This window comes from Brienomyrus brachyistius, chromosome 12 (assembly GCF_023856365.1).
Source record: "Brienomyrus brachyistius isolate T26 chromosome 12, BBRACH_0.4, whole genome shotgun sequence".
Taxonomy (NCBI): domain Eukaryota; kingdom Metazoa; phylum Chordata; class Actinopteri; order Osteoglossiformes; family Mormyridae; genus Brienomyrus; species Brienomyrus brachyistius.
In genome coordinates this window covers 3,725,224-3,739,334 of record NC_064544.1, presented here as the reverse complement: position 1 = coordinate 3,739,334, position 14,111 = coordinate 3,725,224, and the positions used below count along the sequence as shown (strand labels likewise).

The window sequence follows — 14,111 nt, the reverse complement described above, 5'->3', positions numbered from 1 at the left end:
TATCCTCTCCACAGACGGCTTTCTGAGATTCCAGCAAAGACCACGTTGTCTAATGGCCCTAACAAACACCTCTAATGTCTGTAAGTCATAACAGTTCTCCCAGCGTACATCATTATATAACCCTAATTTAGGGTTGGATTCGGCGACGTTTGAGGTTTTCTTTTCTTTACTTTCCAGTCTGGGAAAACGCTCAGAGAAAATCCAACATGGCCTTATGTGTCCCAAGGCATCTAAGGGGCTGGCTAGGGTGAGGGTGACGAGGATGATGCCACTGAGGAAGATGAGTAATAGGGCTGGGGGCTCGGAGGGGGGTCATGGCCGTACCAGTTGCATTTTGAACACGTTCAGTCTCAGCCACATAATGAGCCCGATACTCTGTGTGTGCAGCTTCATCTTTGTTTCCTCCTACAGGCCAAAGATTTCAGGGCACTTGGGAAAATAACAGGTCTGCAAGCCCCCCCTCCAAAAAAAATGTTTTTGTTACCAATCATGCACATAGACAACTAGTAAAATTACACATTGGAACACCCATGAAATGTACCTCAGTCCTATCACATGTGACGGACCAGCATCCCGTCCAGGGTGTACCCCAGCCCCGTGGCCTATGATGGACTGGCATCCCGTCCAGGGTGTACCCCAGCCCAGTGCCCTGTGACGGACCGGCGCCCCGTCCAGGGTGTACCCCAGCCCAGTGCCCTGTGACGGACCGGCGCCCCGTCCAGGGTGTACCCCAGCCCCGTGCCCATGCTGCCTGGAATGGACTTCAGGATGAATGCTTGTAAACCCTTCTGGATTCAGCTGACTAGTAGATAATAAAACAACATGCATCATACCTGCAGGTGACAGGTTTATCTAAATGAGTGAAATGTGAAAATCCTACACTATATGGTTTAGATAAAAGGGTTATTATACAAATACATGATAATTTGAGTGGAACTTGTCCTTTAATGTCACAATGACGGACACACACACAGACATTACACAGTGTGGCAAATGTAAGGATGTGTAGCCCTCTAGTGGTGTAACCCAGAAATGAACAAATTATCTGATTAATGTTACCAAGAGATTCCAAACTATAATTGCTTATTCCATTGTTGATTTTTGTTGCTGTTGTTATTATGTGGGGTGAAGTCTTCTCTGTGCGTGCATATTCTCGTCAGCTGATCTCTCTGAATTGCCCTGAGTATGTAATTGCAAGTTTGCGCTCGGCAATGACCTGACAACAAAAATTCCCACGTAGGCAGCCCTGATCCTGCAGTGCTGGGTTCTCCATCCTACCTGATGAGTTACTATCTGTTTGAGACCAGGTGTGATTCATCAGAGATGAGGTAGGACGGAAAACCTGCCTAGGGACACTGCAGCGGGGGGCACGTGATGTCATTACAGCCGGCCCGGTCTAGCTGCCTTGTCCCATCAGTGATAAAGGTCACCTTTATGCTTTTGTGATGATTATCCACACTCTCTGTCAGGCCATACATATCCAAGGCACTTTAGACAACAAACAAACCCATTTAAAGTCCTTTTTTGTAACTGGCGAATCTCATCCAGGGTTACAATTACAGTGAGGGTAACATTACTGAGCTTCTCTGTGCACACAGCCAACTTCTGACAGGCAAACTTCCTTGAATGGGTTTATAAACTCAGAAATGAGAAACGGTCATTACTCAGAATTAAAAATAATAATAGTAAAGTTAGCAGTATGACCATTACTCTCAATCTCAGTGTAAGATCAGCACTATTATTCACATTCATTCGATGGCTTTCAGCAGATGAGCCGAAGCAGAAATGTTTAATGTCACAATTATGTTTAATGATCAGGGCTGCAGTTACCTTAATGATTATTTCAAGTAATTAAGAAGCTGTATGACAACGGTTTTTCACAATTACATTACTGCATTAAATTGTCGCCCGTTTCCAAAATGATATAAAATGTAATCATCCCGCAGCGTGTCTGCCAGTCTAACTCCGATTATCTACCCCTGCGTCTTTCCTTAGGTTTGTTCAGCTGCAGGAGCCTCATATCTCTGCTGTTTTCTTTGACACGGTGTCAGGTAGCCTGCAAATGAAACGCATCCCATTCACCGGATGAATAAGGCAATACTTTTGTCCCAAAGAGAAACGAACTCGTCACCATTAATAAGCTCTATTCTGAGAGCAGAATGCAAGCAACCATATTGTTTTTTTTCTATTATGTGTTGAAGTCAGACAATCATTACTGCAATTTCCCCTGGAAAACCCAATTTCAACATTATCGCATCTAATTATGGAACGTAACTATTTATATGCTTAAAGGACATTTGTTTTTTTTGCAAATTGTGTGACAACCCGGCAAGCTGGGAAGTTTTAAACTTTTAAATCAGATCAGAGGAACGTATCCGGAAGTACCCTTAATAAAAACATTTTCATTAAAAACAAACAAAAAATTCTGGCGTGAGAAAAAGCCCCAGAAAGTCGAACAGTAGGATAATGGAGGCGCTGTTATAACCCAGCTGGTTTTCCCTTTAAATTTCCAACAACATTATAGAAAACGTGTGTCTCACATCGAGAGAGAGACTATTCCATTCTTACGGAATCTTCTGAATAGTAAGAACACGAAGATCATACTTGTGGTCTTGCTAATTCTACCCCCCAAGATCAAACTTGTGAGGCAATGAATGATGGGATAGGTCTCGTTTGGTGAGGATGCAGCCGATGTAACCAATTGATATTTGGGGCGGGGCAAGAACGACATCCGGGGACTTTAGCGTCAACCTTCTGTTCTCACTATTGGAACTGGTCTCCGGCATTGGAACATGACGTAAAACAGGTACGTGAGAACACAAGTGCGGTCAAGTACGTGAACTGAGAAACTGCCTACGTCTCAGCTTCAGGGGTGGGGTGGAGCTTCAGAGAACTCGGCACTGGCTCCCTACCCAGATTTCCCAAAGGGAAAAAAATATATTTTCTGTATTTTGTGTGAAATGCGGAAACGTTCATCGCCACAGAAAAGTCGGCGTGAAAAGACTGATTTACAGATACAAGAAAAACCCAGAAACTTGCAAAGATCATATTTATTTAACAATATATTTAAAATTAACAAAACTGGTGTTACTTCACATATAAATAGTGCATAGCGTCTCAGACAAAAAAAAAAGTTGTGTGAGAATGTCAGTCATCTAACAGAATTAAAGAGTACGAACTGTAACTTTTACTCAAATCACACTCTGATACTTCATTTTTAATCTCACCAGAATAAAATTACAGCATTACGGTGGCTTTAACTTCAAGGTGTACAAAATCACTACATATATATCCATATACTGTTATTAAAAATAAGCATTTCTGATATATTACATACTGTATGTTATATTACAATTTTAAAGTAATCTACAGTATTATGGAGACACAAACACTTTCTACAGTAAATTCTGAGACCAGCAAGTATCTTCATGCCCTCAGGTCATCCTTGGCTGAGAAAAACTCGGTCATTGCTAATTTCAAGCAAGTCGGATCTACATTCAAATCAAGGCTTTTGCGTGGAGTTTACATGTAAACTGGATCGGGACCGAACCCAAGGTCGCCCAGTGCATTGCCAGCTACCCGGAGTCCTCCTCGCCGCTCTGGGCCTTGTCCCGCGGCGTCCGGCCCATGCCATAGAACTCCGCGTTGGGCCGCATGCCGGTGAAGTGAGCCAGCCGATTGGACATGGCGAAGAAGGCGGCGATGGCGCCGATATCCCAGGCGTCTTCGCGGTCGAAGCCGTGGGCCTCCAGCCGCCGGAAGTCGTCGTCGGAGATGTTGTCAGAGCGGCACACGGCCAGGGCAAAGTCCAGCATGGCGTGTTGGCGGGGGCTCAGGTCCGCCGTCTCGTGGTTCACGATCACCTGCCGGCGGGAGATGATTGGCTACAACCTCAAAAACAGCCGCCACCCCCCACCCCCGCATCAAAACAACCTGGAGCCACAATTCTCACAAGAAGCAAGGACTGGGGGGGGGGGGGACTTCTCCAGCTGAGGGTGGGGCTACCATTGAATATTTTTAGCTCCATCTGGGGGGTGATCCTGCTTTATGTATTAGTGAGATGTGCCTGCAAACCTCTGGGGTAGAGGATCGGAACGATCGCAAACGATCATGTCATTGTGGAGACAAGGAATGAAACGTGGACGAAGGCTGAGTGACACTTCTTACGCTCAGCACGCCGTCACACTCAGCTTTAATCTTATTGCCTCCCCAGAGAGTAAGACACACAGAATTAAAAACGGGGCTGAATGGGAGACACTAGAACTAATCAGGGACATAGAGACACAGGGTCATCCTGGCCTTTCTGTGCACTGGGCTGGTCACATGGAGTGCAGGGAGTCACCTGGTCGGCCAGGGTGGGGTTCTTGGAGTAGATGCGGTGAAGTGCACTGTGGGAAACGACACAATACAGGCAGCGGTTGTGAATGCTGCTGGCCACCACGATCAGCTCCCGGTCCGCCTTCGTCAGCCGACCTGGGCAGGGTGGAGTGAAAGGTCACGTGAAAACCAGACACACACACAAAAAACAGGATGGAAACGGGATGCCGGTCCGTCACAGGGCACGGGGTTGGGGTACACCCTGGACGGGACGCCGGTCCGTCACGGGGCACGGGGCCGGGGTACACCCTGGACGGGACGCCGGTCCGTCACGGGGCACAAGGCCACCATGCCTTTATATATTATGTTATAATTATTAACACATTTGCATGTTGGCTTTAAACTTCCAGGAGTTCCTTCTCTGTAAGTGTCCATACATGCATACAAGGAGCACAGAGGAGTGACAGGGTTGGGGTGTTTTATAACACAAAACTGAACGGTTCCCCAAACACAAGGAAGACTTCCCACCTGTGTCTTTGTTCATCAGTGCGTTGTAATAAGCAAAGAAAGCGCGGAACTCTGAGGGTCGGTGCGCCAACACCTTGAAAACATTGGGCAGGAAACCTCCCTGGAGGAGGAGAAAAGTCAAAACTATTATTACATTTTCACAAATTACATTTTACCTGATGCTTTTAGCCAATGGTTATGGTTTATCCCTACCCTCTAGGACTCGAACCCACAACCTTTGGCATCGTCAGCACAACACTCTACTTGCTAAGCAACTGGACCTATGTGTATTAGACTTCATCCGATCCAGATTCTAATGGGCCCCTATGCTGCTTTCCTGTGTTTTTCCTCTCTTTTAGTGTGTTTTACAGTACGGCTTTAAGTGCATGTTAACAGTCCGCAAAGTTTTAATGCCCACGGTACACGCCAAAGAGAGCAACTCTCACCACAGAAACCGCCCTTCAGAAACGCTGTGATACGGTGAGGTCACCTCGTAACACGATGCTTATTGGCCGCCTACCTGCAAGGATCTGTCTGCGGACTGCAAGACAGGAGTGGAATGTGTAGGGCAAACTGACCAATCAGAGGACACTGGGCTCATTGGGGGTGGGGCTTAAAGCTCAGAGCATTTCAGACAGAGTCACAGACAGAGTGAATAGAGGTATATTGCATGCGACTCCTATAGCAGTGCCATTGATGCAGGGAGAGGCTGCTTGATGTGTGTTTTCATGTATGGAGGAAACTTATTATTAGTGTTTACTTGATTTATTAAAGCTAACTTTTCAGTTGTGCTCCAATTACAACACACAAAAATTTGCACCAATTGCACTAAACCCAGTGCACCAATGTGTTTCTGTGAATAAGTACGTACACGAAATTAACACATATAACACTGTTAACAGAAAAGTTCCCTGCTCACCTACAACCCATTAGCGAACACCTATGAACAGGTAACTTTTGAATTTGAGAATCACTACTTGAAAGGCTGCAATTTGCTACCTTTGTCTCCACCTCCTCCATCAGCTCGACGATGTCGTAAGGCAGGTCCTTCTTGTATGGAATGGGATACCTGCTGATGCTTTCTGGGGGTTCGCTGGACAGGCCTTTCCTGTTCATGCCGGCAGTCACAGCGCAGGTTTGGTGGCGCTTATCTGGCTGCAGCAGCCTTGCCTAATCAAACAGAGGTTTTACAAATATCATCATTTAACGTCGGATGTGTCAGACACAATACCAGTTGCAACATCGATTTAAAATACGGTAAACTGCAAAAGGATTTGGCGTAATGTGGCGGCGGATCTACCCAGCTTGCGCAAGGGTGCAGCTTTCCAGTTACCCAATTTAGCCCGCTGGCGTCTCGAACACTTTGTGACGCGTTAACGTCAAACCGTAATTTTATATGACCTAGTTTCAGCACGTATCTAGCTACATTAGAGACAAAAACCTTAACAATGAAACGGAATACAATAATCTACGCGATTTTGACTTGCGACACTTACAACACGTCTACAAGAGTAATCGACAGCCTAACAAAAACTCAAGATAATCAAGCATTTTTAATAAGCTCTCAAAGCTAACTGCGAAGGGGATTAAGACAAAATTATACAATAAAATCCTAACGTCATGCGTTTTTCATTACCACTCCGCAAGAGACATAAACACCCTTTACTGTGGAATCTACAGCATGTTGGCTGAAATAAAACCCGCGTACGCCTATTTTGTTTTTCTGTCGAGAGTTTACTCACAGACAAGCCAAAATTCACCATTCGAGCCCATCTCAGCAGACCCCCGCCGCAGGCCATGACCGTCCCACTGCACAGAAATACACTTGTTTATAACCGGTGCGTCCCGGCCAGAGACACCCCGGCATTTCCGGGTTCGCGATCCCGCCTTCGCGCTTCAGCCTATCAGAGAGCCGGATTCCGGACACGCCCCCAGCAGAGCCGATATACATAACTTTTTATATGTATATATCTTTATAGCTTTATTCTTTGTTGTTTTTGCTGTCTGTTGGGATCCAGTTTCGTTGCACATGTGCAATGACAATAAAGATATTCAGTTCAACGATTTCCCTTTTTCCTCTAAATTTAAAGCAAACAATAATGTGTAAATAACCGTACATGTATATTTCAAACTGCAGGCTACCTGAGATGACTAGATTTTTTAAAAATTGAAGGTCGTTACACAGTGTATTTCCAGTTCCTAATAAAAATGACGTTTTATTTATTTCCACTGTAATATAGTAAACAGAAATCTGAAAAGCCGGTAAAACGTCAGAATTGTGTTCCTCCATTTTTATATCTTCTACAAAGCTGTGGTAGATCGCAATTAAAAGCAGTAATCCCCTGTGACGAATACAAAAATTAATGAACGCAACTAACACAGTGTTACTACGTGATTTGTGACTTGAGTACTTTTCGGAAGACTGCCCTCTCTGGTCTATTGCGCCATCTGCTGCGCGAAGTTGGTGTTTTAATGAATTGCATAACTTCGCTCGGCAAGCTTATTGTATTCGATTTTATACTCCAGCGCTGCTCATTTCAAAAGCCAGTATGTACAAAACCTAAAGTTTTGGTCCCGAGCATCCTTTCAGAGGTGGAAAAAATGCCAAATTATGTTTTATTTGTATCAAGAGTATTACATCGAAGTGGACGAGTACCCGAAATATAACTATTCCTAGTTCAGGGAGAGAAACCGTATGTGTATTTGTGTATTTTGTGATCTCGCTTGGTTCTTTACATGCTTCTTTACTCGCATGACTCAAATATTAAAGTAAATTATTGAGCTGTGCATGATCCAAGTGTTTGAATATTTGCCGTTGAACACCATGACCCTATCGGTAAATTTACTTAAAACTGAGTAAGAATGGCTTATTAGGCTACTGCATATTTAAATGGAAGAGAACTGTAGTACAGACATCACAGCATAACAGTGCTGTTGAACGACAGCCTAATGTGACAAAAAACAGTATAATTTTACAAGTATATGTTCATTTAATAACGTGCAATAGTTTTCTGGAATGAAAATGAACGATAAAATCATTCTCGAAAGAGGATGAAACAAACGTCTTACAAATCTGATTCAAAACAAAGCTGTACATGTACATTGACTGCACGAAGACACAACCTCTCCTATATTAGCATAAATAAAACACAATGGGAAAACGTCAATCTACTGTCTGCCCTTTAATTTTTCAAGCGGGGTAATTATACCTTGCGATTTAGTAAACGGGAATAATAATTTAAAAGTAAATTTTAATGATGCATGCACAAAAAATGTTCTTAGATATAACCTGCTGAAAAAATGGGCATTCTATTATAGTAGACACGTGAAATGAAACCCAGGAGACGTCACGGAATGAAAGCAATTATGTTCTGCTGCATCTGAAAATCAAAAGCATTTCACGAATGGTTCTTTAATTCCTCTCATCATTTCCCCAACGTGACAGCGCTCTGAGGACTGATTTTTTGTTTGAATTAAAAATGAGATTTACATCAAATGCATTTTTTTTATCCGTTTAACCAAATAGTATGATAGTAACCCCAGATGCAGAACATAGCAGCAAAGAGTTAAACGTAAGTGGACATTCCTGATGGTTATAGATAATGTGCACTTCTTTCCGCACGGATTTTTAATGCATTCATAGATCAGCTACGGAAATGTTACCACGTGAAGCGCTGGCATTTCGACACTTCGGTATAAATCTACTGCTGTCTCTTAAGTCCCGATGGGAAAAAAATACTAATGACTATGCCCGTGCAAATGAAATCTTCAATTTCCTCTTGTTTTTTCATTTGTGTTTCGCGAGCATTTGTTTTACACGTGGTATGCGGGGCAGATATATTTCCGTCTAAATGTGAAAAGCGGGGCCGTAATAAAACTCCACGATAGGCATTCCATGGAAATTACCGGCGGGAAAAGAATGGTTGGGGGTTCTGAGCGACCATTTTATTACAGGGAAATGGCCCTGGTCATGAGAGGCAGCCACTCGGTCAGTCAGTCAGCATCCTGCAGAATCATTAACTCATGATCGAAATGATGGTCATGTGACAGTTTATCCTCTGGAAAGGGAGAAGAAGTTTTAGTGACCGATCAAATGTATTTGCTGAAGACTAACAGGGCTAATCGCATTTTACACCTTCGATAGTAAATTTCTCAACTTTGGTGGAGGGGCAGTGCCTCAAGTTTTTTTTAAATGTATTTTTCAATGCTTCTGAAAAAACTGCATTTTTTAGGCATCGGATCACAAAGTACGAGCGCATTTACACAATGATTATAATACATTTCACTTCCCAGGGAAAAAAAGAAAACTATTAAATCATTAATCAAATGGGTAATTATTTATAGTGGAAGTAACCCATAATGAAAATTACACAGCACTAATTACAAACTTAAATAGTTAACTGGACACATTCCACTGGGGCAAAGAATTAATGAAAATCGTTAAGAATTGATTAATCTCCAGTTAATTGCTTAAATACATGTTCATTACGTGGTTTATGACAGACTGCGCATGCGTGGCGTACTCAGCCCATTGCGCTGTAACCGAGCTGATAATTCATGTATCAGGAAACACACGAAGGATAAATCAGATCTTAATTTCCTTACTAGTTGCCTATTAGTTTTTTTTATTCGTTACGTTTACATACTTTGCAGTTACCGTTGATGACCATTAAATTTGTTTGAGGTAACGCACCGCCTCCAGCTGTGTGCTGGACAGCTGGAACGGCGACAGCAGAACTACGCAGGTGGGAGTCGCCCTGTGCAGCTCTCTGGGGGGAGACCCTGCTGCTTTCACGCTGGCACTGTCCTGGAGGCAACCAGTGACGGGAGGGGGCATTGTCATCTGACCAATGACAGCTGTCAGAGGACCTTGGAGGAGGGGCAGGGGAAATGACCTCATAAAAAGTTTTTACAAAGAGATGTGTAATGGTAACAAATGACGTAATGACGTAAATGAATGGCTATTAATGAGGTGAGGGTATATGTATAATACTAATGCTAAACCCTACATACTGTAACCACAAATCAGTCACATAGGTAAGCACAGGTATTTAGCTGCCTGTCGTCATGTGAGTATCATAACATGTCATAAACATGTCATAACACTTTATAAAAGTATATCAGTCTTTGTTGTAAACTGAGATGGGCTTGGTGAGTTTGCAAGAATATACTTTAAAAAGCCACGACAAACATTGCATTTATGATAATAGTATGAAGGCAATGGAAGTGAATTGCTTATTAATAGCTTTTACAAGTCATATCATATATGTCTATATTATCGGTTTTAGCATTATCATTATAAAAATACTATGCGATAAAATAAATACTTTTCTTAGTTTTTTATGCACTATTGGATGGTTCTTTTTTTTGAGTAATATTACATTCAGAGGCAACATTTTGCTTCACACAATGTTTCTGAAAAGGTAGCTTATTCTCCTGGCATTTGTAGCCTGCGTCGTCGTTTCCTTTGTAATGTAAACGTCCTCTAATAAATGTTAGCCTGACCTTTATAATCTCATAAATAAAACCCAGCTATAAAACTTTAACGCAAGCTAGTGGAATAAAGTTTGAAGAGGCTCGCTGGACTTGGGAGAGCAAGAGAAAAACAAACGACCACAATATGCAACGTGACTTTGGTGTCTTTATGAATATTTAACAGCTAAATGTTTTGGCCTGACAGGGATTAAATATTAGGTTGAGTTATGATTCCCGCCCCGACATCCACACATTCCCTACAAAGAGATGATACATGCTTGAGTGTTTCTGTGTGCAAATATGTTAGATATACTGAAGCAGGAAGATCATGTAGCTCTTGAGGGGGTGGGGACACGGCTCAGTGGGTATGGACACTGTGCCCGTGACAGGGGCGATTCTAAGATTTCACCCTTAGGGGGGCTCAGCCCCCTGAAGAAATCCGATCTGCTGCAGATCTTCCATGAGTAAATTTGCACACGATAAAAATTTCCCTGGGAGCAGGTACAAAATGTATACAAGAATAGAGGGAAAATAAATGGTTTTAGGAGTATTATTTTTCAGATGGACTGAGACAAAGGGTTTAGAAGCACCTATGGCCTGTGATCAGATGGTCACTGGTTCAAATCCCAGGGCCAGCAGAGTGATGTCACCATTGGGTGCCTGAGTGAGGCCCTTGACCCGCATTTGCTCCAGGTTTCTCAAATGTATGTTGCTTTGGGTAAAAGCGTCTGGTAAATAAGTATAAAGCCTGACGTCGCCTTGCCGGCTTCCCTCTATCTTGCGTTCGTGCCGGATGGATCTTTGCGGCAGGTGCTGTACCAGCAGGAGGTTAATCCGACTCTTATGTTCTAATTTTGCTGGGTGTTCCCCTCGGATAAGCAGACCGCCGTCAGGCTTCATCAGGCAGTGACAGAAACACAGGTAGATGGAATTTCTGAGATTCCTTCACGAAGGTAGCATGAGGAGCTTTGATTGGCGACTTCATTTGGTTCGAAGCGTGAATGAAGAAATTGCACTTTGTGCAGAACATGAAGAGCCCAGCACATGTGCTGAGTCGGCCAGGTTGCAGTATCCGGCCAATAACTTTAGCTTGCTTCTGCTTGTCATTGGCATGGATTAGGGATCATTCTGGAAGGTCTTAGAGATTTTCGAGCAAAGGTATGTTGATCCCAGTTCCAACCATTCATAATTTAAGATGTTTGAATGTCTTGTACATCGCTTTGGACAAAAGTGTCTGTTAAATAAAAGTGAATGTAAAATGGACTGCCATTCTGTCCATCCCCACCAGCACACCAGCCTGCCCCCCCCCTCTAGCGTGTGCTTCTTGTGATAGACTTCATGCTCACCGTGACCTCATACTGGACAAATGACACGGATGATGGAGGCCGTATGTATGAGAATGAGGCAACAAATAATTACCACATGCCGAGCTTCTGTCAGTTCAGAGAGACGCGAGCAAATGCATATACACGTATAAGCGCACAGATATGGTAGCACGTTAGTAACCGTTGCCATGAATCGCCTCCCTTCTCCGTTCTCGAGCTCTGCCTAATCAAAGGAGACTGGGCTTGGATCTGGTTATTATCTTCAGACAGGCCCCGATGAGCCTCTGTTCTGTAGACGCGAACAGCCACCCCTCTGTGCTGGGGGGCACGTTTTATCGTTCCATATTAATGCCGCTCCACCAAGGCCCCACGCTGCTGGAGTTAATGAACAGCCATTGATTTAACAGGGCCTACATCTCTTACTCCAATTTAACACTCCGTCTGGCCGGATGGTCAGAAAAAACCGTCTGTTTGGACGCTTAATGTGCAGAGGCTGGGCGAGCAGAGAACAGACCTCTCTCACCCTTAGCCTTCTATTGAAGCTGGCGAGGGAGATATGGACTCGCATGATCGGCGGCGAGGTCCGCGCAGGCAGGACCGGGTTCTGCAGCGGCCGGGTCCTGTTGGGATTCATCAAACGCCAGCGAGATAAATTCCTCACCTCCCCACCCCCATCCATTGCTGCCTTATCTGTGTTTATCTCTGACGCGCGACGCTGCACACCACCGGATCGCGGATCACCTCATCTGGCTCGGCCGACGTCGAACCCCTCTGAAAGGAGAAGGGGTCGAAGCCTGCTGACAGGAGGCGTCCTTCCCCTGGATGGGTGCTGAGATTTACAATTTACACAGGCGGCCCCTCACGTGGGAGATTACCCCATGTGCTGGAAGGTGTCTGCCATTCTTCTACAGCTTTGAGGATCCTCTGGTGCTTCTGAATGAACCTCCACCTGTGCAAAGCAAAGCAAAACAAAGCAAAGCAAAGCAAAGCAAAGCAAAGCAAAACAAAACAAAGCAAAGCAAAGCAAAGCAAAGCAAAACAAAGCAAAGCAAAACAAAGCAAAGCAAAGCAAAGCAAAACAAAACAAAGCAAAGCAAAGCAAAACAAAGCAAAGCAAAGCAAAGCAAAGCAAAGCAAAGCAAAGCAAAACAAAACAAAGCAAAGCAAAGCAAAACAAAACAAAACAAGGGGTGTGGAGGACGAAGATGTGAAAATCAGCATTCCCTTAATGTCCCGAACCTCCTCTGAATTCCCGCAATAAAACCACCTTCAAAAGTGAACAAAACGGCATGACCTCGGGGGCCACCCTCCCACAGGACTGCTGCGTTATTGAAAAACAACAGAACGTGCTGTTTATTGTTGTCACGGTTACAAACGGAACACCTCATTAGAACGTTTATATTAACAAAAGCAGCCGTGTGAGTCGCTCGCCGCGTCACCAGCGATGCTGCGCTATTTCTGCCTTATTGCTATTCAAAAGGTAGAATTAATTTCAAATTTGACGCTGTGTCCATGACGGTTGGATGCAATTTTTAAATATTTATTTCAGCTGAAATGTAACGCAGCTCTAGGTCTTTGCGTCTTTATCCCTAATATACATCAACAACCTTTGTTGGGCTTTATTTTATTTTATTCTGCACTAATGTGGAACTAATGGAAGTAATGAAAATAAGATTTAATCTGCCGAAGCTTGTGGGGGGGGGGGGGCAATAACTTCGCCTTTGACCCAAATCATAAGTCTGATTTCTAATGCGGTGATTTGCCATAAAAATGTCTGTGGTAAACATGGATTAGGATCAGATCACAGTCTGGCCCAAATGCAAGGGCACCGTCCCAATAGCACGATATAAACAAGGCCTTGGCATGCATCACAGTCAAACATCCATCCCAAAGCTACGCTAAGTGGGACCTTCATTAATTATGTCATTCCTTTCTGGGTCCCTCAAGTCATGAACCTGGATTCAATAAAATATTTGTTTATTTACCAAATGCTTTTTTTCTAAAGCAACATACAATTGAGAAAGCAGGGTCAGACGGGCCCTAGAACAACTGGGGGCTTCGGGGCCTCGCTCAGGGGCTCAGTGGTGAAACTACTCTGTGGACCCTGGGATTTGAACCAGCGACCTTCCGACCACAGACACTAACCTGCAGTACCACACATTAGCAATATAATATTTGTTCTTGCAGAGAATATGGGAAAAGAGAAAAAGACATGAACTGAACAATAAGGCTCAGTGGTGAAACTGCTCTGTGGACCCAGGGATTTGAACCAGCGACCTTCTGACCACAAACACTAACCTTCAGTGCCACACATTAGCAATATAATACTTGTTTTTGCAGAGAATATGGGAAGAGAGAAAAAGACATGAACTGAACAATAAGACTCAGTGGTGAAACTGCTCTGTGGACCCTGGGATTTGAACCAGCGACCTTCCGACCACAGACACTAACCTGCAGTGCCACGCACTAGCAATGTAATACTTGTTG

The 14,111-nt window shown here is 43.9% G+C and overlaps 1 protein-coding gene across 1 annotated transcript; it reads right to left on the bottom strand.

Annotated features, from left to right (window-relative positions):
* Positions 1-3,035: 3,035 nt before the first annotated feature.
* On the bottom strand, positions 3,036-6,721 carry si:ch211-175m2.5 (uncharacterized protein LOC568697 homolog). The gene is made up of 5 exons (XM_048970385.1): positions 6,567-6,721; positions 5,824-5,994; positions 4,846-4,945; positions 4,343-4,473; positions 3,036-3,863 (listed from the first exon to the last, which is right to left on the bottom strand). Exons 1-5 carry the CDS (start codon positions 6,621-6,623, stop codon positions 3,576-3,578), a joined length of 747 nt encoding a protein of 248 aa, XP_048826342.1. The 5' UTR covers positions 6,624-6,721; the 3' UTR covers positions 3,036-3,575.
* Positions 6,722-14,111: the final 7,390 nt, after the last annotated feature.

Excerpts from the sequence above, each read along its gene's own strand:
- si:ch211-175m2.5 (XM_048970385.1), bottom strand. The coding sequence starts at position 6,623 with ATGGCCTGCGGCGGGGGTCTGCTGAGATGGGCTCGAATGGTGAATTTT. Across the intron at positions 4,474-4,845 it reads ACTGATGAACAAAGACACAG|GTCGGCTGACGAAGGCGGAC; the intron begins GTGGGAAGTCTT and ends CACCCTGCCCAG. Across the intron at positions 3,864-4,342 it reads ACCCCACCCTGGCCGACCAG|GTGATCGTGAACCACGAGAC; the intron begins GTGACTCCCTGC and ends TCCCGCCGGCAG.